Source organism: Lynx rufus, unplaced genomic scaffold (genome assembly GCF_022079265.1).
Source record: "Lynx rufus isolate CCGP_SWC_20201006 ecotype Redwood Valley unplaced genomic scaffold, mLynRuf1.p SCAF_20, whole genome shotgun sequence".
Taxonomy (NCBI): Eukaryota; Metazoa; Chordata; class Mammalia; order Carnivora; family Felidae; genus Lynx; species Lynx rufus.
In genome coordinates this window covers 25,961,352-25,989,158 of record NW_025814835.1, presented here as the reverse complement: position 1 = coordinate 25,989,158, position 27,807 = coordinate 25,961,352, and the positions used below count along the sequence as shown (strand labels likewise).

The 27,807-nt window shown below is 56.7% G+C and overlaps 1 protein-coding gene across 7 annotated transcripts in view; it reads left to right on the top strand.

Annotated features, from left to right (window-relative positions):
* CTIF (cap binding complex dependent translation initiation factor) overlaps positions 1–19,997 on the top strand; it is a 296,266-nt gene extending 276,269 nt beyond the window's left edge. For 5 of the 7 annotated variants that reach the window (XM_047086231.1, XM_047086233.1, XM_047086236.1 and 2 more), the window contains 2 exons: positions 14,429–14,482; positions 15,976–19,997. In XM_047086231.1, coding sequence (XP_046942187.1) covers positions 14,429–14,482; positions 15,976–16,191 — 270 coding nt within the window. In that variant the 3' untranslated portion in view covers positions 16,192–19,997. The remainder of the gene's footprint in view (positions 1–14,428; positions 14,483–15,975) is intronic. The other 2 variants (XR_006963284.1, XM_047086234.1) reach the window with 2 other exon arrangements.
* Positions 19,998–27,807: the final 7,810 nt, after the last annotated feature.

Below are 27,807 nucleotides of genomic sequence, written 5' to 3'. Positions count from 1 at the left end.
GTACAGGACCTGCCGTGCTCTGGGCCAGTTATGTGTCTGGGTGGCTGCATCCCAGGAAACAGAGGGGCCCTTCTGAGTGGCTTTACCCCAGCCACCACAGGCTTTCCTTCAAATCCAGTCTGCATTTCTTCTGAGAGGGCCAGCTGGACACAAGGTCCTGTGTGAGTCAAAACTAGTCTAGGTAGACCCTAGACTAGACCTAGAACTAGCTAGAACCAAACAGTTGCCCCCAGGCTGTGAACCGAGAAGCTTCTGGTTATAGAGATTAGGGGAGGAGGTCAGGGAAAGCTGGGAGGAGGAAGGTCTTGTCTCAGGAGACAGTAAATGGAGTCAGGGTGGGGTTTGCTCCTCGTCGTCCTCACAGATAAGGACAAGACGTGTTCAGAAGCCTGTGAACAGATGGCTTTGGCTGGTCTGGAGGTCTGTGAAAGGGAGGAGAAGGCGGTAGGGCCCCAGGGGTGGAAGTGGCCAGCAGCCAGGGCCTGAGCCACTCCACCACCACCCCCCACCCCAGGCTAAACACTTTATCCCCTCCCAAACCCCTCAGGTGACCCGGTGAGAATGCATGCATAATACTATTGGCAAAACTGAGAATAAACTGAGGGTTGATGGGGGGGTGGGAGGGTGGGGGATGGGCATGGAGGAGGGCACCTGTTGGGAGGAGCCCTGGGTGTTGTATGGAAACCAATTTGACAACAAATTTCATATTAAAAATAATAATAATAATACTATTGGCCAGCAGGCGCACTCCTCCGAAAAGATTTAGAAATAGAGTTTAGAAATAGGGTTGCCCCAGTATGACAGTTTCTATTCTGCTAAGGGTAAGGCTCCAAAGCCAAACAAACTTCCAGGTGCCAATTAAATGCTCTTATCTCCAACCTTAGACTTGGCAGAGAGTACTTAGTGAATCCTTTCTGCCGTCCCCAGGCAGCCCCAGGCCCTTTTCTCAGCCCAGGCCTGTCTGTCCCTCTGTGGGGTGGCTGCCACTCGGAGTACAAATGCTAATTATGCCTTTAGCACAGGCCTATTATTCTCTGCTTAAGCTTGTCCCAGGCCCAGCTGTCCCTGCCCAGTTGGTGCTTGGTTACTGCCTTGCACCCAAACCCACCGTGGAACCAGCTAAGCCTCCTCACCCAGGGACGGACCTCCAGCCCAGCTTCTGGGCTACGGCTTCAGACTCCTCCCCCCCGCCCCCATCCCAGAAGACTGGCCTCCAGCAGGCACATATTCTTAAATACAGCCTGCCAAGATGATCACGCTGGAGAAGACTTGTGTTGAGCGAGGGTTTCTTCAGAATCCCATGCTCCTCAGCAGGGTAAGGGGCAGGTGTGCCCTTTCTCCAGGTCCTCGAGGCCCCCTGGCTGGTTACCCGTGCCCTCCCCCACTCACATACCCTGTAAAGTCTGACATTGGCGGGAGGGACGCCTGGTTGACCTGCCACACCGTGGAGAACCTTGTAAGCAGCTCCTTCCCAGGCTTGTGGGAAGGTGGGCTGGCGAGGCCCTTCAGAGAACCGTGTGCCCAAACAGTTAGTTGGTGGGGGCGGGCAGAGCTACAGCAGCTGCTGGGCTCTGCAGTGGGGACCCCTTTCCGCTGAAGCTGGAGCGTCACCGTTTGTGACAGAGCCCTCCGCAAGTTTCCCTCTGGGACTGCAGAAACCAGCAGAGAAACCAGTCGCCTCCCCACCACCCTTCTTCCTGATTAAATGTCTTGATCTAGGAAAGGAGCGATCTCGCACCCCCAGGAGGAGTCCTGTCTTCCCTGACCTGCCCACCGTATTCTGTGTTGAAACACAGGGGAAGGCAGGAAGGCGGTAGGGATGAGGAGAGGCCTTGCCTCAGGGACTCCAGTGGCTGGACAGTGGCTCGGCCACCGGGAAGGAGGAAAGGACTGTTTCGCAAGCGAGGCTGGGCACTCTGGGCTGGCCCATCAGCCCCTGGCACGCGGCTAGGCCTGTTAGGAAATCAAGGAGGCTCTCTGTCTGCTTTCCAGCAGACGCCACTTCTGTCTTTCCACTGCTTTGCTCAGTTCACAGCGCTGGCTCCAGGGCCAGGCTGGCGGGCGGGCAGGCGGGCCAGGCACCCTCTGCCGCAGGCCTGGTGCCCAGGGAGCACCCGCTCCTGCCTCAGCTAATGTGGTCACAAGGGTCCCCGGGACTGGGCTGCAGAACCACACGGATAAGACCAGCCGGCCACTGGTGGTCATCTCGGGTGGGAAGGCAGGGCGACTCTTGGGGAAGGATTCCAGACTGTTTCCTTCTCCGTTGAGCTCCAACGCCCTTATCTCCTTTCCTGCCAGGCGGGGACTCCTCACTAGTCACACACAAAAGAAAACCCCACCCAAGATACACAACCCCCCTCCTTGGCCCCCTCATACTTGAAGGGGGAGGGCTTGCCTCTGGTTCCGTGTAATCCACCTGGCTATCAGTCAGGGAAGCAGTAGGTATGCATTGCCCTAATATTAGAATATTATATATTTGGTCCAGAAAGGGAGGGGGGCAGGTTGAGGAGAACAGCGCCCACTAACTGGAGCCACCTTGGTGTCTGCTCTGAAAGTTCTTGGAACTGGCAATTGATTGAGATGCTACTTGGAGGGAAAACAGTGATGGGCCGGCGGTGGGGGGGTGGGGGTGGGGGCCGTGCAAAGGGCAATCACAAGGTTCAGGGGTGATTGGGTTGAAGGTGGAGGGCCGTTATGGGGCAGAAGAGAACAAGGAATGAGAGAAGAAACACACATGGTACTCCCTTGAGTGTCTTACAGGCCTGAGTATTCCTCTCACTTCCAAGATTATGGGAATAATCGTTGGAATATGGGAATATAGAGAAACGAAGCCCTGAGATGTCAGCTCATTGCACAGTTTACAAGGCCTGTTGCTGTGAGAGCTCAAGTGGAACCATGGCCTTGCAACTCTGAACTCCTTTCCAGGCTTCATGGCCCACCTCCGAAGAGCAGTCCACATTCAGACTTGACGCTGGGCGGTGCTTCCTAGAGGCAGGGGGCTGGCCTCGTTGACCCCTCAGGGTCTCGTTCCAGCCCAGCGCTAGTGGCAGAGTCTACAGGCCAGTTGCTATGGGAACTATAACTTTGAATTTCCTGGCTCTGGGGCTGTGAAAATCACAACCTGAACCTTCCGTTGATGTGGGTTTCTCGATTAATTTCCTGTTTGATTGTTTACTTTAGAGAGCGGAAAATGCCTTTGCAGGCAGCTAGTTCCCTCCACCAAGACGCTTATCACACCCTCCCCCCACGAAGCCAGCAAGGTCAAGTCCAGGCCTCAGGTGGGTGGAGGTTGGGCGGGGGGGTGCGGGGCCAGGGGCCAGGGGCTGGGAGAGGCCCAGCTAAGAGCAGATGGCATTGTGCCCTGACTTCTCCTTGTGCCTGCCGGGGGTCCCAGCCCGGCGGGCACCAGGAGAGTAATCTATGGGTGCAGAGACCAGCCCATGAGGGGCATCTGCCCACCGCCCAGAGCCCCAGGCCTGGCCCCCAGCCAGCCCAAACCCTTCCTCCTGTCTCAGGGAACCGTTTCGTGCTGAGTCAGACACAAAATGAAGTCTTTCCTTCAGAGGGGTGTCTGTAGCGTACCATGAAGGGGTGAAGGTCCCAGGTGCCACCCAACACCCAGTGCCTCCAGGCCAGGCATTCTTGGCCAAGTTCCCCTGGGGAAGCTTGCAGAATAACTGCTTTTCCATCTGCCTGTCCTCCAACTGCCCTCCCCAAGGCCCCGACGCTCCAGCAGAGAGCAATGGACAGGGCATCCATTATCATCATTGCATCTTGTTCCCGTCTGCGTCCTTGGGGAGCGGTTAATGCGGGCAGGTTCAGGTGAGGCCCTGCAGGAGGAGTCATGATCCCCTGCAATGACAACCACGTCACTAGGAGTAGGGTGCTTTGTCACCTTCAGAGCCCCTCTCCCCACCCCCCAACAGAACCCCTCAGATGGGCAGGAACACTCATGCACTCACTTTATAAAGAGGGGTGCTGAGCACGAGGAAGGGAAATGGAATAGGCTAGAGATCAGCTGATAATCTGGGGGCCCCCCAACCCCTCAATACCCTTTCCCTTGTCTAGGTGACTGTATAAGGTACCACGCAAGTCAGGGGCCTTTAGTGAGCAAAGGGGACACTATTACTAATTACTTCGGGATGCCAAGTGAAAACCAGAACCATCCCAGGAAGAGGGCGGTGCATGGTCCCTCCACTTTTCACTGACCACCCCCCCCCCACCAGCCTTGTTTATGTGGGACTTGCTGGCCGAGCAATGGTTATATCATTTGGCTACGGGGGCAGATGAGACCTGGGGTCAAACCCTGGTTTTCCATTACTGGCGGGAAGTCACCCCACTCTACGTGCCTCAGTTTCTGCAGCTATAAATGAAGATACTACTGTGGGTGTCTAACGCAGATAAACTGGAGAAAGGATAAAGTGGGTCTTGAAACATACACACGGTGCAGAGCTTCCCGTGTAGAGCAAGCATTCAAAAAACGTAAGCCGGGGGATGATCGAGGACCCAGAAGGTATTGGTCAGTCCTCAGGAGACACCTTCTGGAAAGGTAAAACCTCAGAGCTGCCTCGGGCATTCTCCGTTCATCCTTTAGGAGAGATCCACGATGCCCGGGAAGTGAACGCAAAATGAGCCACAGAGGGGACAGGCAAGGCTTCTAGAAGGGAAAGGAAGGGCACTGAAGAAGAAGCTGGGAGGTGTTGACAGCAGTCATGGCCAACATCCCTGTGGTTTCCAACCCTGACCTAGGGTCCTGGGAACTTATGGCTGCAGGGACACTGTGAGCAGAACTCCCCTCCTGTGCAGGCCACTGGCCAGGGCTTGGCTCCCCGGAGGACCCACTGGAGCCGTGGCCCCATCCTCTGGCTCCGGTGTCTGAAGGATTCAGTGTCTGCTCTGAGCCCCAGATTACGTTTCCGGCCCCCTGGGGCCAGCCGTGGGATGAAGCATTCCCCCATGTGACATATGTGACATTTACTGTGGCCACTTTGTACAAGGCGGTTTGCAAACTCTGCAGGAAGGAGGCTAATTATTCCCTCCAGGGCGCCTGGTCCGCAGTTAGGGTGCCTGCCCGCCTGCCCGCCTCAGCTAGGAGGGCTGACAGCCAGACCACAGGGCATAAGCTTGGACCGAAGTCCAGGACAGAACCATGAATTTCCTTGACATCTGACCATAGCCGCCATACAGGGCTCCTTATTAGGCGAGTGGAATGGTGATATTTGGGGCAAATCCCCCTCTCCTGGGGATGGCTGAAATGCAGGCCGGCACAGAGCGCTGATAGTGAGTGAGGAACATGGAACAACACTGATTTCGTAGCCACCCTGACAGGCCGGGCAGCGTGAGCCCTTACACATCCGTGTACCTGTGTCTGCAGCCACCCTCACCCCTGCCTTCCACGTCAGCGGATATGCAACGGTACCACTTTGCTTCTTTAAGGCTCATCTGTGCACACGGCCCTCCTCTCCTCTGATTTTCCCTTTTTCTCCTGCCTTCTACCCTCTCACCTCCGCCTCTCCCGCTGTAACAACCACCCCCCTCCGCCCTGGCATGGGGGTTCTACCCCTTTTCTCTTCCGTAGGCAAGTTCAAAAAGAAAGAAAAAAGAGAGGGGGAGGAGGGAGGGAGGGAGGGAGGGAGGGAGGAAGGAAGAGGAGAAAAAGAGAGAGAGACAGAGAAAAGCAGAAACCCACAAAGGAAAAGAAAAAAAATGGGTCCCCTCGCTATCTTCCACCTCCCGACCTCCCTCTCCTCTTCAGCCCCATGTGACCCGGGCCTCCACCTGTCCCTACCCCTGCTCTGAAGTCATCATGGCAAAGGTCACCCGTCCCCTCCTAATCACCAGGTCCAAGGCGCCCTGGTCTTTGTTCATCTTACATGACCTCTCTTGAGCATTTGACACGGCTGACCTTGTACTTCTTAGAATTCTCCTGGCTTCCGTGGCATCGCCTTCTTCTATTCCTCTTGGCTCTCTGACTGTCCTCATGCTCCTTCAGGGGTTCCTCTTCCTCCACCACTCTTTAGATGTGGCTCTCTCTCCAGGTTTGGAGCCCTTACCCTCTTCTCTTCTCACCTGGACCTTCTCTTCTCACAAGCACCTGCGGCCTTGACCTGGCACCGATGATCTCGGATAGCCAGCCTCCCATGAGTTATCTTCCCTGATCAGCCCCAAGGACCATGGACTCAATATTTCTAACGCCGAGCTCCTTCATATCCCCCCACACCAACTCGTCATGCCTTCCTACGATCATTGGTGACACCCGCATTTATCCAGTTGGCCAAGCCCCAAACCTGGGGACGATCCATCTTCTATATCGTCCTTTTCCTCATCCTCACTTCTTGCCTCCTAAACACGTGTCCTCCCATTTTTTCCCGCCTCAATTCAAGGCACCGTATTTTCTCACAACAGCCTCCTTACTGTCCCCTTGCCTGCAGTACCCCACCACTCTGCCAGCTCCGGTCTGTTCGCCACGCTGTGCAAGAAAGGATCCTTCCAAAATGTACTGTCTGGTTTAAAATCTCTCAGTGGCTCTCCAGTCCCTTAGGATAAGACCCAAATGCAGTAGCATGGCATCTAGACCCCTATAGGATGTGGCCCTTGCCTCTTTTGTCATCAGGTTCTCTCTCTCCGCCAACACTATATATTTTAGCATCTTGAGATACTTGTTATTCACCAGTGCACTCTGCTAGTTCATGGGTGTTTGTTGTTTTTTGGGTTGTTGTTTGTTTTGTTTTTTGTTTGTTTGGTTTTTTGCTTTTGTGCATCTGCCATATGCTGCTTCTTACACCACATGCATGTTCTCCATCACCACCACTCCATCCCGTGCTTCAATCCCACATACCTAGCACAGTCTCTCAATTTCCCCCTACTAGACTATGAGCTCCCAGTCTTATTCTTCTTGTTGCCCCTGTAGTTACACGATGTTTAGCACAAGGTAGGTGTTCCATGCATGTTGTTGAAAAGATGACTAGATGGATAGAAGGATGGAAGGAAGGGAGGAAGGAAGGAAGGGAGGGAGGGAGGATGGATGGGTGATGGATAAGTAGGTGAGGAAGGAAGGGTAAGTAGGTGAGTGGGTATATAGATGGATGAAAGAATGGATGGATGGATGGTTGGATGGAAGGAAGGAAGGAAGGAAGGAAGGTTGGATACATGATATGTGGGTAGATAGAAGGATAGATGGATAAATTGATTGTTGGTGGATGGAGGATTGCATACTTGGGTGGACAGATGCACTAATGGATTGGTGGCCGAGTAAGTGGATGTGTGGATGGGTGGGTAGGTGATGGCCGATGCAAACAAAGAATATGTAAAACCAATTCAATTTTGTGAAGGCCCAGGTTGATTATTGTCACCAGACAATAAAATTAAGAATTCTGAGCTCCAACCAGCAAAATGAGAATTAGCAAAGGTGAGAGGAATTAAAATAATTCTCCAAGACAGAGGATGCTGACCCAGGACTTTTGAGCATCCTCTAGTTCTCAGACTTGCTGTCTCTCTAGTTTGTGCAAGCCACTTCACCCACTATGCCTCGGTTTGTCTATTAGGTAGAGATAATAATGCCATGGCCTTTCCCTGTCTCCACAAGAGTGTCACGAGGGTAAATGGGACAGTACACAGAGTGTGCCAAGAGCTTCGGGGAAGATCCGTGTTGACAGAGAAACAGATTTAATGACAATAATCACACCTTGCATTTGGATCAAGCTTTGCACTTTTCAAAGCTCTTTCACAGACATTGTTATCTCACTTGACTCTCAAAACAATTCGAGGCAGGTATTATCCCTCTTCTCAGGTGAGGAAACTGAGGTGCAGGGTGATAAAGTGACATGCCCGGGGTTACTCTTAGCGAGGGGCAGGTCTTCTGACTCGGAGGCTGCTGTACAATTTTGATGACAGCCTTTTTCGGATAGATTATCTCCTTTCCTGCCTCCCTGAGGAGACCCAGACATCATAGACCATCTCTGTGATGACTCAGGGTCATTATCATGACCATCAGCCCCCGTGCTGTCCTCTAGACCTGGCCGTAGGTGCAGGTGCAGAGACGCAGGATAGAGGGGCTCTACCCTAGGGTGCTCCTAGGGGCAGGTGGCCACGTGCAGCTCCCCAGCCCGGTCACCACGTGTCCCGGCCATCTCCTCTGGCTCCGTCTCACTCTCCCGCCTCCCCCCTCTCTCCACCGTCAGTGTTTGTGCCTGGCACGTGGCTTCCATGGCCACCGCGGACCTCTCCCTGCCACTCTTGGCTCTTTCTTCTCTCTCGCCTTCCTGCCACGTCTTCCACACTTGCAGCCTATCCCACCACATCCCTAGCCCTTCTGTAGACCCAGCCAGCCCATCAGGGCTCGATGAATGTGTTCTCCAGAAAACCAGCCAATCGCCTGCTCTCTGAAACCGTGGCTGTGCTCTGTGGTGCCCACTCCCCGCACACCCTCCGTGACCCCCGACCCCCGAGGGAGAGAGGCCCCTGCCGGCAGGGTCTGAGCTGTGCTTTTGCTACGGCTGCACCAGACCTCGTGGGTTTGTTCTACAAGGTTGAAACCCCGGGCTGTTGGTGAGCTGGGGTGGTCAGGGCGGGCTGGTCAGCCTGCCTCAAGTTGGCACTCACTCCTCCGTGGAAAGGCAAGAATTCGCCATCTACAGCACTCGTTTCCCTCCCGCCAAGGAAGGCAGCCCTACAGCCCCTCCCATCAGCACGGTTTCTCTCCCCACAGCGTGGCATCCCAAGCAACCGGGGTTACATCCCTGCACGCCCTGTGGACCTTCCCCAGGGGACTCCAGGATGCTCCCACCAGGGTGCCTTTCTCCCTGGTTGCTGTTGGGCCTCCCACAGGCTGACTGCAAGCACCTTGGCCTCTTCCCCCAACCCAGGGAGGATATGATGGGTGTGCCCACAAGTCTCCGGCGGAGACAATAGGACAGGAATGCATTAGCTTCCGAACAAACACTGTGTGGGCTCGCACAATTGCCTTGGATTCTCATCCAAGAAACACATTTCGCTGTTCGAGGGCGCGGGTGGCTTGCCTGCCCCAGCCCGCCCACACCCCTTTCTTCGCCAGAGACTTTGATGAGAGCGCTGCCCCTCCCCACCCACTCCAGGGCCTTCCACCCGCCCAGCCCCACTCCCCACCCCCGTGGGGCAAGCCTGCCTCCTCCATCGGTGCAGTTTCTCCCGGAGAGTCCTGCCTGGGCTGAGAATGGCCTGCCCACCCAAAGAGTGCCCGCCCCTGCCTCTACTTATTTTAACCATTTTGTTATTGTGTTAAAGTTTGCATAACATAACATCGATCACTCTGGCCGTCTTCAAGCGTACAACTAAGCAGCGTTAGGCACCTTCACACTGTTGTGCAACATCGCCACCATCCATCTCTAGAACGTTTTGTCTTCCTTCCCGACCTGCAACGCCGTCTCCACGAAACACCGGCTCCCCAGTCCCCGCTCGTGCCCGCCCCGACCCCGCCGTTCTACTTTCTGTCTCTACGAATTTGACTCTTCTGACTCGAGAAGTGGAATCAGACAGGATTTGTCCTTTTGTGACTGTTCTTTTCCGCTCGGCGTAGTGTCCTCGAGGTTCATCCACGTTGCAGCGCGGGTCAGCATTTCCTTCCATGTTAAGGCTGAAGAACATTCCATTGCATACGGATGGACCGCAGTAGTTCATCCATCCATCCCTCCACGGACCCCCAAGTTGCTTCTGCCTCTCGCCTGTTGTGAACATGGGTGGACAGGTACCTGTTCGGATGGCCACAGCCTCTTGAGACTCCTCTGGGACTTAAAAAAAAAAAAAAAAAAAGGCATTGTCTCCAGAAGGTGCCAAATAGAGCATACGTAAACAAGGGCGCTCATTGACCTCCTCAACACTCCAGCATATTTGTTTATCCAAACACTAGCTGTCACTGGGGAAAAAGCAGAGTCCTGAAGACATGGAACACAGAACAGGTAAGTTTGGCCAAGATAGAAAAGAGTGGAAAGATCCTGCACCTGGACCGCTGCCTGCAAACGACAGGTAGGGACAGATTCTTGGGGAACCACAGATCACCAAGAGGCATGAGAGCCTCTAAGAGGGACAGTGAAAGGGGTCCCGGCGGGGAGCCCCTGTGGACTTGTGTCAAGGGCTCTTGGTTGAGGAGGCCAGCCTTTTGTCATACCGCACAGAGCAGCGGAGTGTGACTTCTGGGGAGGTTGGGAGGGACGCTGTCCAAAGCCCCTTCGGCACTAGGGTTCTGAGACTCTGCTCTCAAAAGCTGGTAATGAGAGGCCAGAACAGCATTTGCAGGGAGAATAGGAAGCGGTCTGCAGCCTCCCTGCAGATTCCCTTCGTATCCTTGCACCCTGCAACTGTGAAGGAAAAGCGTGATGACCAACCCCAGTCCTCCCCCACTTCCCTGAGCAAACCCAGCAAGCCGCTTGCAAGAGGGCCTATCACACGATGTGATTGTTGGCTTCGCACAGACTTTCCCAAACAAGCAAGTGGAAGATAAGGTTGAAGGAGAGGCTCTGGGGTTGAGAACCCGCCTGTAGCTCTGCCTGAGGGCCCAGGGGGGCTACCCTCACCCTCCAGAGTCCCCCGCTACCCACCCCCATTCCCTAAGTCTGTTCCCTGCCCGGCTAGCCAGGAGCCAAGGCCACCAGGGACACAGCCAGGCAGGGGGAGGGTGTGGGGGGTAGTCTGGGCACGAAGAGGGGAGGAGGGATTGGAAGGGAGTAGTCCAGTCACAATGATGCAGGAAAGAAAGACACAGACCCCGCTTTGGAGTTCTCCACTGTCATCTGGGAGCAGAGGGCAGGCCAGAACTTTCCACGCGGTTCTGTCAGCCGTTCAGACAGCCACACGGAGGGACAATCAATCACATTTCAGAACATCTAGTACTTGTCAGCCCTTACGCTTACTAGTACTTCCCATCAAGTTACCTTACTCATCCTGGGGCGCCTGGGTGGCTCAGTCGGTTAAGCGTCCGACTTCGGCTCAGGTCATGATCTTGAGGTTCATGAGTTCAAGACCGCGTCGGGCTCTGTGCTGACAGCTCAGAGCCTGGAACCTGCTTCGGATTCTGTGTCTCCCTCTCTCTCTGCCCCTCCCCTGCTCTCTCTCTCTCTCTCTCTTTCTCTCTCTCAAAACTAAATACACATTTTTTAAAAAATTTTTTAAAAAGGTACCTCGCTTGTCCCTAGAACCCCTAAGAGGCTAATCTCAGGACAGAACATGCTCCCAGGGTCATTTCAACGTGACACACACAACAAGCACTACTGAGCGCCTATTGTGCGTCACCCCGCGTTCTAGACGCTTCCAGAGCATACCTTGTTCTTCCCACGAGCTGCCAGTTCTGCCCCCCTCCCCCACTTTCCCCACCCAGCTGCCAGCACGCACTCCGTCTCAAAGAGTTCCCTTCTCACCAGATTGCCCCCCAACTTTCTTGTGATTTCTAGCAACAATGTTTGTTTGAAGGACCGTTTCCCAATAAGCGCTACAGAAAACCTGTGAGGGAACAAAGTACCTTCAGAAGGAAACCACAGCAAACCTTACAGAGCTCTCCTGATATATATGAGTCCCTATGTCCCCTGCAGATAAGTGGGGCTAGGCCCACATCCCCATGCTGATCCCATTCCAGACAGCCACAGGACCCTCCCGGGCCTCGAACCAACATCCCCCCCTCCCTCCAGAGCAGCTGGGTTGGGTGTGGACCACATGCCTTAGGTACACCTGCTACAAGGTGAATCACTTCCACCGGCTTTTTCCAGAACCTGTTTCCTGGTCTTCACTCTAGCCTCCTGGGTCCTGTAACTGAGGGAGGCCCTTCCCTGAGTGCCCCCCACAAAGGTCCACCGGGCACCGGCTTGGCGGAAGGCTCCCCTGCCTCCCCCTTGGGGCTCTGCAGCTCCGGGAGGCAAGAAAACTCCAGAAGCAGACACTGGCTTGAGAAGGGGAGGGACAGCTGTGTGCTTCAGACTGTCCCACTGTGCCTGTGTATTGTAATTATTTAACCCGTCCCCCTGTGGGTGCACGGTAGTTTTACTGTAGTGATAGCGAAGCAAAAGCCGCGTATCCCTGTCGCGGTGCGTGCGTCCGGGTCCATTTATTCTGACAGCGATCACCAAATTGCCGTCTAGAGACCTGCGCCAGCCTCCATTTCCACATCGGTTATAATTTTGTGTCGCGTCCCCTCCGGCGAGAGGGGTGTGTGGGGCGGGGTACCCACGTGCCCATCACTCTCGCCTCTCCGAGTGTGTGCACCCGGGTGACCTTCGGGGGAGGGGCCTCGCCGCGTCCGCCCTTGCCCGCCCGCCCTCGGGCTGTCGCAGCCTGTGTGCTAGGCGCTGTGCCGGTGCGGGGACCAATCAGAGGCCCCGCCCTGGTGGGGCTTGCCTTCTAGCGGGGAGGCGAACAAGTATCAACTTGTCCGGGGTGAGCTATGCGGCAGCGAGAAGTAAGCCAGGAGGTGAGCGGGGCCGGCCGGCTTCACACAGGCTGGAGAGGTGACACTGGGGCAGAGTCCTGAACAAGGGGGGAGAGTGAGGTCCGCAACTCCGTGGTGGCCGAGAATCTGGGTGACGGGAGCACGAAGGTCTGGAGTCAGAGCCGTGGCAGTGAGTAGAACAGGTTCACCAGCGGCCTCAACGCCTGTCCCTCTGTGCCACCTGCACCATTTCCTCCCCTGGACTGTCCCTTGCTCTCCGCCTGCTTTTCATTCGAGCAGGTCGAAGACTACCTCTCTGTCCATTCATCCTAAAAGATTCCGGTGTGTTGGCCGCAAGCCCAGTTCTGACAGATACAAAGGGGAAGGAAGCCTGGTGTCTCTGGCCCTGACCTCTCTGGCCCGGGCCTGCTGTGGCCTCGATGCCCTGCACGCTCATTGGGCACGTGGCAAGGCTTGCCCTGAATCTTCAGCCCTCCTGAGGCGAATGCTTGTGGCTCTTGCTAAGAGGGACCCCTGGGCTGGGTGGATGGACATGACAGGAGAAGGGGAGGGACAAGGAGGATGTGTTGAATTTGGGTTTCAAGCTAGCGATAGGAATAGTCCCCCTGTGGCTTCACCTGTGCTTGAACTCATCACACCCGCGTCAAAGACTTTGACTCCAGTTCTGGTTCAGGGGACGAGGATACTCATCCTAAAAATGCCTTCCTCTGGTGCCCTCCCCACCCTCCACCTTTCCTTTAAAACAAAAAACAGGGGTGTCTGGGTGGCTCGGTCTGGCTGCTGATGTCAGCTCAGGTCATGATCTCACGGTTCATGAGTTCGAGCCCCACCTTGGGCTCTGCACTGATGGTGCGGAGCTTGCTTGGGATTCCCTCTCTCCCTCTTTCTCTGCCCCTCCCGTGTACTCTCTCAAAATAAATAAATAAACTCAAAACAAAAAACAATGCATGAATCATATCAACCAACATTTAGCAAATCCTCAACGGTTGCCAGGATCTAGGCTAGGTGTTAAAGGTGGCCAAGATGAGCACAGCACTCTCCCAGGCTTCACTTGTGTGAAATGCCAAGTGGTTGGGGATGTCAGGTGAGAAGTCAGTGAGAAGCAGGAGGCGGGGGGGGGGGGGTACCATGGGCTGGGGGTGATCCAGGAGTCTCCAAGGAAAGCTGGGAAGTGCTGTGGGCCTTGAAGAGTGGGTGAGTATGGAGAGTTCCAGCAGAGGGAAAAGTCATCCGTGGCAGATCATCTAAATGCAGGGTCATCCCGCGGATGCGGTGATCAGTGTGGCAGGGATGGCGGTGGAGATGTACCAAGGGGGAAGGGGACGGAGGAAGAAGTGGTCAATGGGGTTGAGAGTAAGTGGGGAAGGGGCAGAGAGAGAGGGAGACCCAGAATCCGAAGCAGGCTCCAGGCTCTGAGCTGTCAGCACAGAGCCCGACATGGGGCTCGAACCCACGGACCGTGAGATCATGCCCTGAGCCAGTCAGAAGCCACCCAGGCGCCCCATGATGTTATGTGAATTCTATCTCAGTTGAGAGAGAGAATAAGATGAGGCCAAGGAAAGCCTGGACAAGGGCGTGGCCAGTCCCAGCACTGAGCAGCCTGGCCATGGCCTTGGTCGGGAAGCAATTCCAACCTCTGGGTAAGTCAACACTGCTGTGGTTTTGCAGAAGAGCACTTTGATTTCTGGAAGCTTTCCTCTAGCCGGGGCCCAGGAGTGCCTGAGACCATGGCCGAGCCTCCCTCGCCCATCAGGAAGTCTTTACCCTCACTGCATTTTTCTGAGGCTTTTCTCTGACCAGGCGTTACAGCTGATGACCCCAGAGTGTTTGCTACCAAGCCATGGTCTCTAATCGCAACCTTCTGACCTGGCCTGGGCGCCCAGGCTCTATGCCCACAGTGGTCCTCCAACCGTTCAAATCCTGCCAGAGAAATCGCCGTGTCCCTGCTGCCCTCTGACCTTCGTGGGCTCTCTTCCCCGCCACACCCTGAGTAGCGTGCTCTGCCTCTCTCTTCTACAGCTCTTGCAATCTCAGGATGTGAAGGAAGACGCCGTCCTGTGCTGCTCGATGGAGGTAAGCATCTCCGACCTCAGACCTGGTGTGCCCCTCACACCTGCCAGTTGTGGCTGTGTGAGAATCACTGGACACACACACAAGTCCCCGGCGAAGGTGTGGAGACAGGGCTGGTGGGGAATGGCTTCCTGAGTTGACGTGAACTCCTGCATCCAGGATTGTCAACCCCCAACCAGAGTAAATGTGGACAGAGTGACCGACCCACCACTAGCTGGAGAGAGAGGTGGCTGCTTCTCTAGAGAGAAGGACCACGTGCTGGCCTTGTCCACTGTGCTTCTGTGCCCAAGACCACCTTCTTCTTGCCCAGGCACGCCCCACAAATGACTTAAGAAATTCCAAGTGATGTGACCCCCCCCCCCCGCCCCCAAGTATCTCCCTTGACTTTGGTGGTATGGGGTTTGCGGAAGGCACCTGAGGTTTGAAACCGCCCCCCCCATGTTGGCAACCACCTTCTTCAAAATACCCCCTTAGGAGGTGCCACTCCTGTGCCCAAAATGTGGCCACTACTCATTGAAACTCTTCCTCTGGGATCTCCCTCGGGGGCAAACGTTGCCCTGGGAAGTCAGCCCAGCCATTTAGAATGGAGTACAGTGAGGACAGGCGCGTCCAGCGTGAGCCCCCAGGGCACGTCAGGGCTGCGTGAGCATGCGTCTCAGGTGGCTTCTGTCCAGCCTCCAAGGCTACTCGCATCCCAAGGATCTCAGAGGCCAGAAGTGCTGCGATTCTGGACAACGGCCTGAGGTCTACATGATGGTCACTGTTCATTTGTGGAGCTCCAAATGGGTACCTTACATGGGACTTGGGGACGGCAGGGGCTGCACTGATGCAGAAGATTGGGACTCCTCCTTCCCTGTGGGGGCTTTGCAACATCATCAGGGGCAGGCCCTCTGGCTGGCCTTCTGCCGCAGTTCATGTTTCCCTCCTACACTTCATGTCACAAGGGTGGCCGGAGGGCAGTGCTGGGGAGGGGAGGTGGGATTGGGGGCAGGAGAGAAGGAAGGAGAGGAACAGGAGGCCTCACCCCTGCTCTCAGGTTCCACGCAGAGACACGCAGGTCTCTCGTTTCTAGAGAGACATCGTAGCAAGTGAAAATTAACACGCTGCAGTCTGATCACCTTTAAAGGGAGCAGGTCAACCATTGAGGGTGTGGGCAGTAGTCGGGGAAGACTTCCCGTGGGAGGGAAAGCTCTTGGGTGAAAGACAGAAGAGGCATGGTCCTGGTGAGAGCTCTTTTTAGCCCCGGGCAGCAGGCAATAACCTAACCCCTCTTCTTCTTGCGGCAGATTGGTCATTAAATGTGGGCTCTCACTGTTGACTATTTCTGCCCTCCCACCTCCCTGTTCTCCCTGTGGCACAGATGCCTGGGCCCGCACCTTCCAGAGGGATAGTCCAGTGATTTCCTGTCCCTGCCCCCAGCCCTTCTAACCCAGGTGGGTCAGCTTGCCATTGCGGAGCCCAAGCCCGGTCCTAACCCCCCACTTCTCTGCCCGCAGCTGCAGAGCACAGGCCGGCTGCTGGAGGAGCAGCTGCCCGAGATGATGACCGAGCTCCTGGCCAGCGCCCGCGACAAGATGCTGTGCCCCTCAGAGTCCATGCTGACCCGGTCGCTGCTTCTGGAGGTCATCGAGCTCCATGCCAACAGCTGGAACCCTCTGACGCCCCCCATCACGCAGTACTACAACAGAACCATCCAGAAACTGACAGCCTGACAGCCAGGGGGCCTGGCGGGCGGCCCGCGGGCAGCTGGGGCCCTGGTACACAGGGCCAGATGGACAGGCGGGAGGACAGGGGTGGCCCTGGCGGGAGAAAGAAATGGGGAGGAAAGCAGGCAGAGCCGGCGGCCAGTCTGGAGCCAGACCGGGAAGGAGTGCCCCTCATCTGAGCCCCCCCAGCCCCAAGCATGTGGCAGTTCACACCAATAAGGGAAGCATGTTTCTTTCTCATGGTGGCCCCGATCGCCCCTCCCCACTCCCGCTCCTCCCCGCCCCCTCCCATCAAACGCGTCCCCCGCAGGGCTTTGTGCGAGGGGTTTCATCTCTGTGACTCCGCTGAGGCCCTGGCAGCTCCGCACGCCGGGGTACCGCTTGGGTCAGAAAGGACCTCAGAAGGCTGAAAAAGTGGGTCGGAGACGGGCTTGCATTGTTCCTGCTGTCAGCCGCAGTCGCCAACTGCTGCCAAGCAGGCGACAGAGAGCAGATGTCCGGGAGGACAAAGGCGGGCAGGGTCCCCACCAGCCGCCCGTAATTGACGGCCTTTGTCCGCCACGGTCGAGCTGGGGGGGCTGGGGGACGGAGGCTTCTCCCCTAACCTTCACGCTGCCCCCTCCCCACTTCCAGGTCCTCCTTTTGGCCCCCAAGCCTCAGGGGGGGGGGCCCAGGGGGCGGGGAGCAGGGAGGGGAGCTGGAGTTGGCGATTCTACTTGTACTCTTGTGTTTTATTGTTTTATTTTCAAAAGTCAGCTGCTTTGAAGTCTCCTCTCTCAATGAAAAGAGCCCGAGATGTGATCACACAGTCAGCGCCACGAGGACCCCCTGATTAGTGGAAGATCAAACCCGGCTCCCTCTGGAAGGATTCTAGCCACAGACAGCTTGCCAGTAGCCAATTAGGGTAATTGGAAACTTCTGCCCCGGCGGGGGTCCTGCTGGAACCCTGTGTCCTCAGCCCTTGGCTTCCAGTACCTCTGTTCTCTCATTCTAGCTGTGCTGTGTCAATGGGCCGATACTGTCGCAGGCCCCCGGGAGTGTGTATCCTGGCCCGGGGGCCTGGTGGTGAATGGGGCACCGAAGGAGGCTGGCAAATTAAAGCCAAAATGCTAGGTGATGTTGCCCGCGCCACACACAGGTCTCGTCCCAAGCTTAGTGGGGGGGGCATGTGGCCGTTGGGGACTGCCTGGCTCCCCAGGACTCGGCGTCTGGCTAAATGGGCTGTGCCGCTGCCCCGGCCTCATCACGGGCAGGACCCAGCAGCCCAGGCCCCCCCACAGCCAAGGTCTCTGCGCTCCGGGAGGGCTCTGGGCACTGTAGCCCCTGAGCTGTGGGGAACGGTGCGTTCATTGAGTCTTGAGCGTAACGGTCGGGTGACTAGGTGAGGCCGCCAGACAGATCTTTCCAGGCTGGGAACAGGGCTGGGGGTTCTTGAAAGGGCCAGGTCCTGGGAAGAGCCCCCTCTCTGTTGGAGGAGGATGCGGGTCGGGCTCTAGGAGGCTGGCTTCCAGGTTGTCACGGCATCCTCACAGCCCCGTCTCTGGGGTCTGGAGCCCATACTTTGATAAGCCCCCATAAAATGACTTCAGAGCCCAGCAGCTCCCTTTACTGAGGCTGGTCACTCCCCGTGTCACTGGAGGGCCCTGGCTGCCTGGTCCGCTCAGGCTGGCCAGGGGGTGAGGGCTGGAGGTTTCCCTTTGTGGACTCCAAGTCTGGAGGAGCAGGCAGGTCCCCCAGTACTCCCTGGCTTTCTCCACCTGCTGCAACCTGACCTTCAGCCCCGGGATGGGAGCCTTTGCCAATCCCAAGGAAGAGCGTGTTGGAGACACATGTCGGGGGGCACAGGTTTACCTGGAATGGGTCAGTAGCCTCCAAGAGGCCCGTGCTGCCTCTGCCCCTGGCCTTTGCCTCCTCCCCTCTTCAAGCTTCTCCTCGCTGCCTTTCCTTCTCAGTGGGCTCCTCCAGCCCAACCTGGGGCCCCGGGACACCAGGGGCCCCATGGGAGGCCCTGAGGGAAGAGCTAGACTGAAGTTAGGGGGCTCAGAGAGGGCACCGGGGAAATCGTGGTCTCGAGGAGTCAGGCAGCCCCAGCAGGGCGCGCAGCCACTCCCTGGAAGGCCTCAGAGAGCTGTGTCTGGGCTGAAATGGGCTAGCGCCCCCGGAGTGCACAGTGTGCGTGTGTGTGTGTGTGTGTGTGCGCGCGCGCGTGTGTGTTTGTGAGCGCATCTGCTGAGAACGAAGCAGGGCCCCAGAGGAAGAGACTGGCCCAGGGGAACGGGGTCTCCTGCTCTTTCCACGGGGCAGAGAGCAAGCTTCACGAAGGGGCCCCAGACACCGTGCACGCAGGGACTGATGTGCCCAGGAAAGCTGAGACCCGTGACATCGCGGGCGCCATGGACCCAATGCCTCTTCCTCCTAACGGCCTCCTTGGTGGTCTTGCCTCGGGCCACCCCTCCTTGACTGTTAGGACCAGAGTATGAAGAAGTAAGATATAAATATGTATACATATATAAATATATTTTTAATTACGTGTCGTGTCACGGTGGCTCCAGACGTATGGTTTGCCTAGTTTATCTCCATTGCTTGAAAGTGCTTCCTGGCCAATCCAAATAACAGTTTAAGCTGTTTTTCTAAATGCAGGTTGCTGCTACTCTTTGAGACATGGAAGGAAAACGTTTAAAAAAAAAAAGAAACTTTTTTTTTTAAGGAAATAAGAGTGAAACGTAAAATCTGTGACTCTGAAAGCAGCTTCCCGTGGGAGACTACTCAGACAGGAGCTGGGGGCAGAAGTGGGTTCCCCACAGACCCCCTAGCCTCTCCCTAGGCCAGACCCCACCCCCCCCCCCTTGTGCTGAGTGAGGAAGGCCATATCCAAGTTGACCTCTGAATGTATTTGGTGGGAGGCAAAACTGGATATTGCATTTCTAAGGCTCGTGTTGTTTTCCCTACTCGCCCGCGGCTTTCTTGGCGCAGCGAAGAGGCGAAGTCCGGCCATCTGATGTTGATCCTGTCTCGGTCTGTCCCCCCTGCCAGTCAAGACCAGATAGCCATTGTTTTCCTCCCGGGCGGCCAGCCTGCTCACCACAGCCGTGCTCCCCTTGGCCTTGTGGCTTTGCCTCAGCGCTGGGACCGCAACCCCAAGAAGGCTCCTAATCTCCCCTGGATAAGGTGGGGGCCCCACCTTATCCCAGTCTCGTCTGTTCGTCCTTCCTTAATCAGTCTGTAAACCTTTAAGGTTTAGGGATCGCCCTGTCCATCCATGTAAATGTAAATGTTGGCCGAGTCGGTATTTATTCTAATTTTTATTTTATTTTATTTTCTCTGAGGGACGGGGAGGGGGGGGTGTGGGAAATGTACCCCTGATCGCGCCCTGGGCAGCTGCAGGGGCGGGGACCCAGACAGCCGGGCCGCCGTGAGGAGCAGCCCCACGGGGCCGCCCCCAGACGCCACGTTCCAGTCCCTTATCTGGCATCAGAACCCGACCAGTGCTCTCAGGGCCTGCCCGTGGAGTCCTGTCCCTCAGCTGCTGGCGCTCTGTTGGGACCTCTGCCTGGGCCTTTAAGGATGCAGATCAGAGAGAAGACAGCTCTCCTCTGCTCGGGACACTGGCGTAGAGGGCTGCCCATCTCGCCTGAGCCAGCCGGGAGCCTGGCGATAGGACCTACCTCCCTGGAGCAGGGGCTTGGGGCTTCCCGCCAAAGCTGCAGTAGAGTCCTGCTCACGCGACCACTTTCCCTCCCTCAGTATGTCCTGCTTTCCAGCTGAACCCAAACTACAAGTGGGTTTAAAAAATAAACACCAAAAACCAAAAATGCCCTGAATCTGTGTTCTCTGTGTGTTCGGCAGAGGAAATCTTTCCCAAAGGCTTCTGTGGCCTCCACTGGTGCCGGCCGGGACCGCCAATGAGCCCCTGCCCGGGCGACGAGCTAATGAGAACATTTCCCACAGTGTGGCCGTCTTGGAGAGCCGGGGCACGGTCTGGGGCCCAGGGAAGGCTGTGAAGGAGTGGTTCGGAGAATGTGGCTGGAGGGCACTTGTGCCCCCCCCATCCCCCCCAGGCTGGGAACCGTGGCCTATCCAAAGTCATAGGATTAGGCCGGTCCTGCAGAAAACAGCTTTTGCACTAAAGGTTTGGTCTGCTGCACGTCCGGCCACCCCACGCCCCAAACCCACTCCTTCCTTAGAAATATCACTGGAGCATTTGACTTATTTCAGAAAGACTGACGCTTGGGCCCAGAAGCTTCTAAAAGTCAGCAGCAAGTGGCTGTCCAGTCCCAGTGGGTGAAACCAGTCTTTCCTCAAAGGGGCCCAGTGATTTATTTTCCTGTGATGATATGTCCCTTGTTTTGCACAATCCCTCTGATGGCAAGACGCTGGGGACACTGCCTCCTGGTAACAGATCCCCCTCGGGGGTTCTCGCTGGCTAGAACTTGCCAGCCTTTCACCTCCTCAGGGCAGCGACAAGCGCATCCACCCCCTTCCTGTGTCCCTGGCCTGGTCAAGATGGTGGCCAGCCCAGCCCAGAAGCCTGGTGACGGCTCGTTGAGATGGGTCACTATTACTGAGTCACATGACACTGTGCAGGGATGGCCAGAAGTGCACAGATCGGTGGGGGGAGATGACATTTTAATTAAACAATGGAGATATTCGTCAAACCAAAGTATTTACAAAAATGCAAACGTGTAGAAGCAGAAAACGGAGATCAAAGCGAAAGGTGTTTGAAGGTGGGAGAGAGAGTGGGGACATCTTCCCGAACGCTAGTCACAAAAAGGGAGAGCAGATTTTTCTGGCGTGACTTAATCCTGATTCCAGAAGCTTCTAAGTTATTGAAAACTGTGAAACCCATCATCTAAATAATAAATGTTTCAGTCTTGCATTTCACCACCATCTCTGCGGATATGTGCCGTGCGTCCTCCTGAGGGTAGGTTACATTTATACTGGGGTCTGTAGGAGTGGGGGGGAGAAGAAGACCATTTAGGATGAATAAGCTAGAACGTAGGCACACACACCCACATGCGCGACTGGGAAGGGCCTTTTACACGCCAAGGTAAAGGGCAGGAGAAGAAGAGATTGGGAGGGAAGAAGCGGCTATGCCTCAGTATTAACGGTCTGTCTTCCCCACGGCTCCCAGGGCCTTTGGGGCCTTCCATACACTGTTTCAGGTGGTTCAATAAAGTAGGTGGGTATTTTTGATCCCCATTTTACAGATGAGAAGGCTAAGGCTCAGAGAGGTGACGCGACTGACCGACAGCCAAGGGCCAGTCCGCGGGAGCGCCAGGGGCAGAGCGAGAGCCAGGGGCCCCTTTCCCGAGCCCAGAAGGCGAGCATGTCCTCAGCAGCCTCTGAGCTGACCGCTGCGGAGCGCGGCCCCAGGGAGCCGCCAGTAACACCAGTCAGACAGAAAGAGCAGTCAGCGGCCCGCTGGGACTACACGGGCAGCCGACGGAGGCTCCCCTCTGCGTCAGTGGGAAGAAGGCACATGATGAAATGCCTCAAATCAAGGGATCTGGGTGGGGTGGGGAGACCAAGCCATGTGGCAAAGTTCACGCTGTTATGTAAAAGCATCCATTGGAATATGTGCCAACTGTCCCCTTGGACTGACAGCACATCAGGGGCTCTCAAGGTGGGTGGGAGGTGAGGGACGCTTACGAGGCGTGGAGTCGATACCCGGATCGCCTGCCAACTTCTCAAACTATGCACTGGAAGAGGACACCGTATACACCACAGTTTCCAAATTCTGGCCTTAGGGAGCCCCTCTCACTTACTCACTTGCACATGTGCTATGTGCTGAGTGGGAGGAAAGGTATTGAAGGCCGCCATCCATAGTCCAGGAATGTAGCACAAACATAACCATGAAGAGCTGTTACAGGCATGCAGATTGAACGTCTAGGAACAGCAGGCGAGGACGCCTCGTTCCTCACCTCCATCCGCGGTACAGGTCCCACCCGCTTCCGGAAGTTTGCACGGACCACTTCGCTTTGCGAAGGACCTCCGTCAGTACCGGTTTTCCCTAACCTAAGGAAACCTGAAGACGATTTTCGCGGTTGTGAAAACGAGCAAAAAGTGAAAACGGCCTTCAGCGTTGAGCCCGGATGGAGGTGCCCCCATCCCCAGCCGCGAGAGTGGGGCTGTCCGGCTCCTCCTTCTCGAAACACGCCCAGCATCTCAACATCAACCGCCAGAGCTTTGAACCGTGTCTGTGAGCATCTGTGTCTTATCCCAATTGATTTTACGCATCCCTTAACAAGATGTGTCCTAAGCTCTCTGAAAAGCCTGTTTGGGGGGCGGGGGGCGGTGTCTAGGAAGGCTCAAACATTCTCCATATAAATGAGTGCCGATCGCTTCTTCACTTTATGCCGTTGCAGCTAAAGCAAGCTTTCGTAGGAACAGTCCACTTTAACTTCTTTTCATGTTTATTTATCTTTGAGAGAGACAGAGTGTGAGTGGGGTAGGAGCAGAGAGAGAGGGAGACACAGCATCGGAAGCAGGCTCCAGGCTCTGAGCCATCAGCACAGAGCCCGGGCGTGGGGCTCGAACTCGTGAACTGTGAGATCGTGACCTGAGCAAATTCAGATGCTTAACCAACTCAGCCACCCAGGTGCCCCTGAATTCTGACCTTAAAAGAAATGAAAATATTTTGTGGGCCCCTGAAAGTATCAGGTGCCCTAGCTTCCGTGCCTACTGCGTGCATCGGCCCTGGGAGGACATGGTCCCTGAGGGAGGAGTCTCACCTTTCCCTGCCACCCAGCTGAACTCGGGCGAGCAGGACAGAGGAGGGTGGCTGGAGGGGGCCGGCGGGGAAGCTCACGCTGCAGTCTTCCAGGCAAGTTGTTGGGAAGCGGATGCGATGGTGCGTCTTCTGCCCCAGATGGGCTGCTGGGCACACAGCCCGGAGCGCATCGCGAGCAGCTGCGTGTGCCTGACCCAGGAGACTGGCCCAGAGAATCCAAGCGTCACCCAGCACTTGCTCCTGTCCACAGCACTGTCCCACACGTACCCTCGTACGGGCTCACCGGAGCCCCGGGAAGGAAATAAATAAATTCTTTCTGCTCGTTTTACATCTGAGGACACCGAGGCTTAGAGAACCATTATGGCTGAATGGCGTGTCCGCCGGGGCTGGGCACATAGCTGGGCAAGGGGACTCGGGCACAAAGGTGCCCAGGATCCTGGATCCTCAGCCTGGTCCCCATACGTGTTTTCAAATACACGTTCTGGTCTGATCCTCATAATAGCTCTACCAAATGACAGACATTTTTGACTCCATTTTTTTTAATGTTTATTTATTTGGGGCGCCTGGGTGGCTCAGTCGGTTAAGCGTCGGACTCAGGCTCGGGTCACCATCTCACGGTTTGTGAGTTCGAGCCCCGCGTCGGGCTCTGTGCTGATGGCCTGGAGCCTGCTTCGGATTCCGTATCTCCCTTTCTCTCTGCCCCTCCCCCGCTCACGATCTCTCTCTCTCTCTCTCTCTCTCTCTCTCAAAAATAAATAAACATTTAAAAAGTTGTTTTTTAATGTTTATTTATTTATTTTGAGAGAGAGAGTGCAAGGTGGGGGAGGGTCAGACAGAGAGAATCCCAGGCAGGCTCTGTGTGGTCAGCACGGAGCCCAATGCGGAGCTCGATCGCAGGAACCTTGAGCTCATGGCCTGGGCGGAAATGAAGAGGCAGCTGCTTAACTGACTGAGCCGCCCAGGCGCCCTTTTGGCTCCATTTTAAAGGTGGGAGAAACAGGCTCAGCAAAGCAGAGTGACAAAGCCATGTCATGTGACCGGTAGGCACAAAAGTCATGCCTGGCAATGCTGCCTTCCTCACCCTGAGAACCATCTGGTGGGCATGTATGGGGACCAGGCTGACGATCCAGGATCCTGGCCACCTTTGTGCCCGAGTCCCCTTGCCCTGCTACGTGCTCAGCCCAGATGGACAGACGCATCAGTGCCCAGGGACAAACAGGGGCTCAGGCCAGGGATCTGGGGCCCGGTGGTGATCCAGCAGGACATAGACGGACGCGGCCCTCGAAGGTAAACAAATGGATGGGAGAGAGGTTCATGGCCTGGCATGGAATCGTGGTCTTTCCCACCTGACCAGGGCGAGGAGTGGATCCTGCCTTGGGCTTGGCTCAGAGGCAAAGGGGAAGTTCGGGGGGCTGAGGAGGGACAGTAACTCTGGAAGCATGTCAGGGGGAGAGGAAACGGTGCTCAGCATCTGTGTCCATTAACTATCGCCATGCAACTCTGGGTGACTAATTATTGCAACCTTGAAACCTCAGAGACTAACAACACTGATGTTGACTGCTCTTCCTGATGGATCTACAGATGGGTTGGGGTTTGGATGACCTTGGCTGGCTGGCAGGGGAGTCAAGCCCAGTCTCTGGACCTTGGACAGTGGTTGGAGGTACAATCATGCACCTTCCCTTAGTGTTACTTCTTCCAGGAAGTTCTCCCTTACTGACTCTCCCCCGCTGGGGTCCCACAGCTTCTAGGGACGTTCCTACGACAGCTCTGCTCACTATGTGTGACCACTGGCATGTAGACGGCCGGTGCGCACTGACCATGAGCTTGACCTCATCCCCTGTGCATCTATCTCAAGCACTCAGCCCGGGGCCTGGCCCAAGCAGGTCCAAGCAAGCATGTGGGGGGACAAGTGGGTGAACTGTTAACAGTGAGGTCCAGGTAGTAAGTGACAGAAGGGCTTGGGGACAGAAGGGCTAAGCTACCAGAGCAGGAGAGGGGTAAGAGGACCCCACGTGGGACGGGGACGTCCAGTGGGGAGGGCTGGCGCTGGCCTTGGGGTCCTGAGGTCTAACAGTCCAGAGAGGCCGGGGGTGGGGGACTCTCCTGTGTTGTGGCCAGAGCCACGGCGAGCAGAGCCGGGGCCTTTGTGTGAAGGAGAAGATGCCCTTCCCCCCCGAGGGTCACGGGTCCTGGCCGGGACTCGTGAGCTGCCACACAGCCCCTCAGCTGGGCCCGTGGGTAGGACACAACCTGTGCACCGCGCGTGAGATTTTCTGGGGCGTGGGGGCGTGTGTGTGCATGTGCGGGGTGCACGCAGGGGACGGGGGGGGTGTGGTGTGTGTATATGACTTGTGTGTTTTGTGCTGCAGTTTCCGAGTCCCCCGGCCACTTGGCCTCTGAGCAACGAGGGCTGGGAAGCAGAGGCATGAGGGTCCCGAGTCCCAGAACTGGAAACGGGGTGTCTTCCCGAGGAGGTGACAGGGTTCTCGCCCTGCCACCTGGGAACGGGGCTGATGGGAGGCCCGCCACATGCCACGATGGAGCTGATGGTCCCCAGTTGGGGAGGCCACACGCTGGCCCTCTGCTCAGGCGAGGCCCTCCTCCCTCAGGGGACTGCTTAGCTGGGGAGGGGAAAGGTGTGGGCAGACTGGAAAGAGGAATCTGGGAAGGCAAACGGCCCCAGGCGGCTGGGGGTGCCCGGTCACAGAAGCCCGTGGCTCAGCCAGACACCCAGGAGGGCCTCTGGCCGTGACCGCAGGAGGGGCTGCCCTTGCAGAGGCCTGATTCGTCAGGGCAGGGGCTGCACAGGACCACCGAGGGAAGACTCGGCTGCCATTCCAGAATGCTCTGTGGTCCCGGTCAATCAGACCCAGCCACCTGGGCAGCGGGCTTCCTCCCATGAGTCGCACTCCCCGTCCCCACCCCCCGCTTGCCCAGTCAGCTGCTAGGATGGGAACATCGTGGAAACTGCAGTCTCAGAGAGGACTCTGCAGGACTTGTGTCTTCACCTCTCCCAGTGATGCTAAGACTGGGCCACGGGGACAGGGAAGCTGTGCTTCCAGGTTTCTGACCCTCACCTTGAGACACAGCTGGGCTCGTGGGGTCCGTCCGGGAGACCATCTGTGGCTCTCGACGCCTGACGTGAGCAGGGGTCCCTACCTGACCCTTGCTGGGGAGAAGACACCCCCCAGGAGAGCTGTGCTAAAACCAGAATCGGGTCTGGAGGGGACCGACGGCTTGCTCGGCTTTCCCTGCTGAAGCTGCCCCAGGGATATCGGGCTCTCCTTTGGGAACTCAATGTCATGAGGCCCCTGGCCAAGGATGGTCAGCAGGCCGGGAAGGTGAGGGGAGCAGGTGCTCCGTGAGCAAGGAGAGGCTGCAGGAGCTCCGGGTGCTGCCTGAGAACGTGCGGCGGTGGCAGGGAGGGGGACGCACCTGTCCTCACAGCTCTGATGCGCCATCTCGGGGGAGAAGGCATGGGGGGCTGGACACCGAGACGGGACAGCAGACACCCTGATTCAAGGACGGTATGGGGTCCAGCCGGTGGTGCGGCAGGGCATGGCTGAGGGTCCACACGCAGGAACGAGCCCCCGCACGAAGGTTCCCACAGGAGCCACGGCCTACCCCCCCCCAGTAGTGCAGGAGGAACCCCTCCTCTGTGCCACAGAGCACGCTGAGGCCCTGAGGGGAAAAGGTCACAACGGTAGCAGCTAACAGGCATCCAACTGGGCCCTCGCCGACTGGGCCCTCGCCGACTGGGCCCTCGCAGACTGGGCCCTCGCCGGCTTCCCACCAGACCTGGGAGGTGCAAGCCGCACTTCACAGACACTGGGGGAGGCTAACTGGCCCCAGCTCACACCTCTAGGCAGAGGACTCTAACAGGGTCCCCTCTGCCTCCAAGCCCTTGCTGGTGACTCCAAACCCCGAACTTCAGCGTCCCCCACTGAGAACTGCAGACAGTCTCTTCCAAAAGCGTGTGGTGAGGCTGACAAGTCGCTTAGTGTCTCTGAGGCTTCGTTTCCCCTACTGAAATGGGGAGATATTACTATTTACCTCCTCGTCTTCGCGGGAGATTTGGATAAAGCGTGCGTGTCCTCTGAGCCCCTCCCAGATGACAGCTCTCTTCCCTCTTGGCCACCAGGTTCTCCTGTCTCACTGGCTGCGCGGGGCTCTTTCAGGTACTGGATATGCCTGAAAGTTGTGTCCACTCTCCCACTGGAATCTGCCAGCATTGGGGTTGGGGTGGGGTTGGGGTGGCTTTGCCCCCCGCCCCCCGGACACACTGAAAAATGAGCTGATGTGTCACCCACACATAATCCGCACCCCCCACCCCCCCCCCCCACCAAGCATCCATTAGCTGACCCTGCGTGCCTGCTGGGTGCAAGACAGAGACACGGAAAAGGTCCCACCCCCCACAACCCTACCCTGCACCCAGTGCCGGCATTCTAGACAAGCACTTAGGACAACCCTCTTCTGTGCACCCCCTGTGTGCCAGGTCTGTGCTGGGGATGGGGACACGATGGGGATCAGGCAGCGGGGGCTGGCTGGCAGAGGACGCGGGCCAGTAAAGGAGGGACCGTGAGGTGCAGGGGAGGAGTGCACAGAGCTGGGTGCTCCAGTGATGAAGTCATTAATCCCTGGGCAGGGAGGGGCCCGCATCAGATGGGTGGCCGACCCAGCACAAGGGCTCGGCCTCAGGGTGGGCTCGCCGTGTGTAAGCAAGTGCCATGTGGGGTCAGGCGGGTGATAGGTAAAGCCACGTACGGGCAGGGACAACCATGCTGGCGGAGGACCTCTGGAAGGCAGGGAGTCGCGGTGGGCAGGCAGGAGAGGTCTCAGACGTGCCGGGGAATGAGAGGCCAGGTCTGTGAGGAGCCTGGGGTAAATGGTAG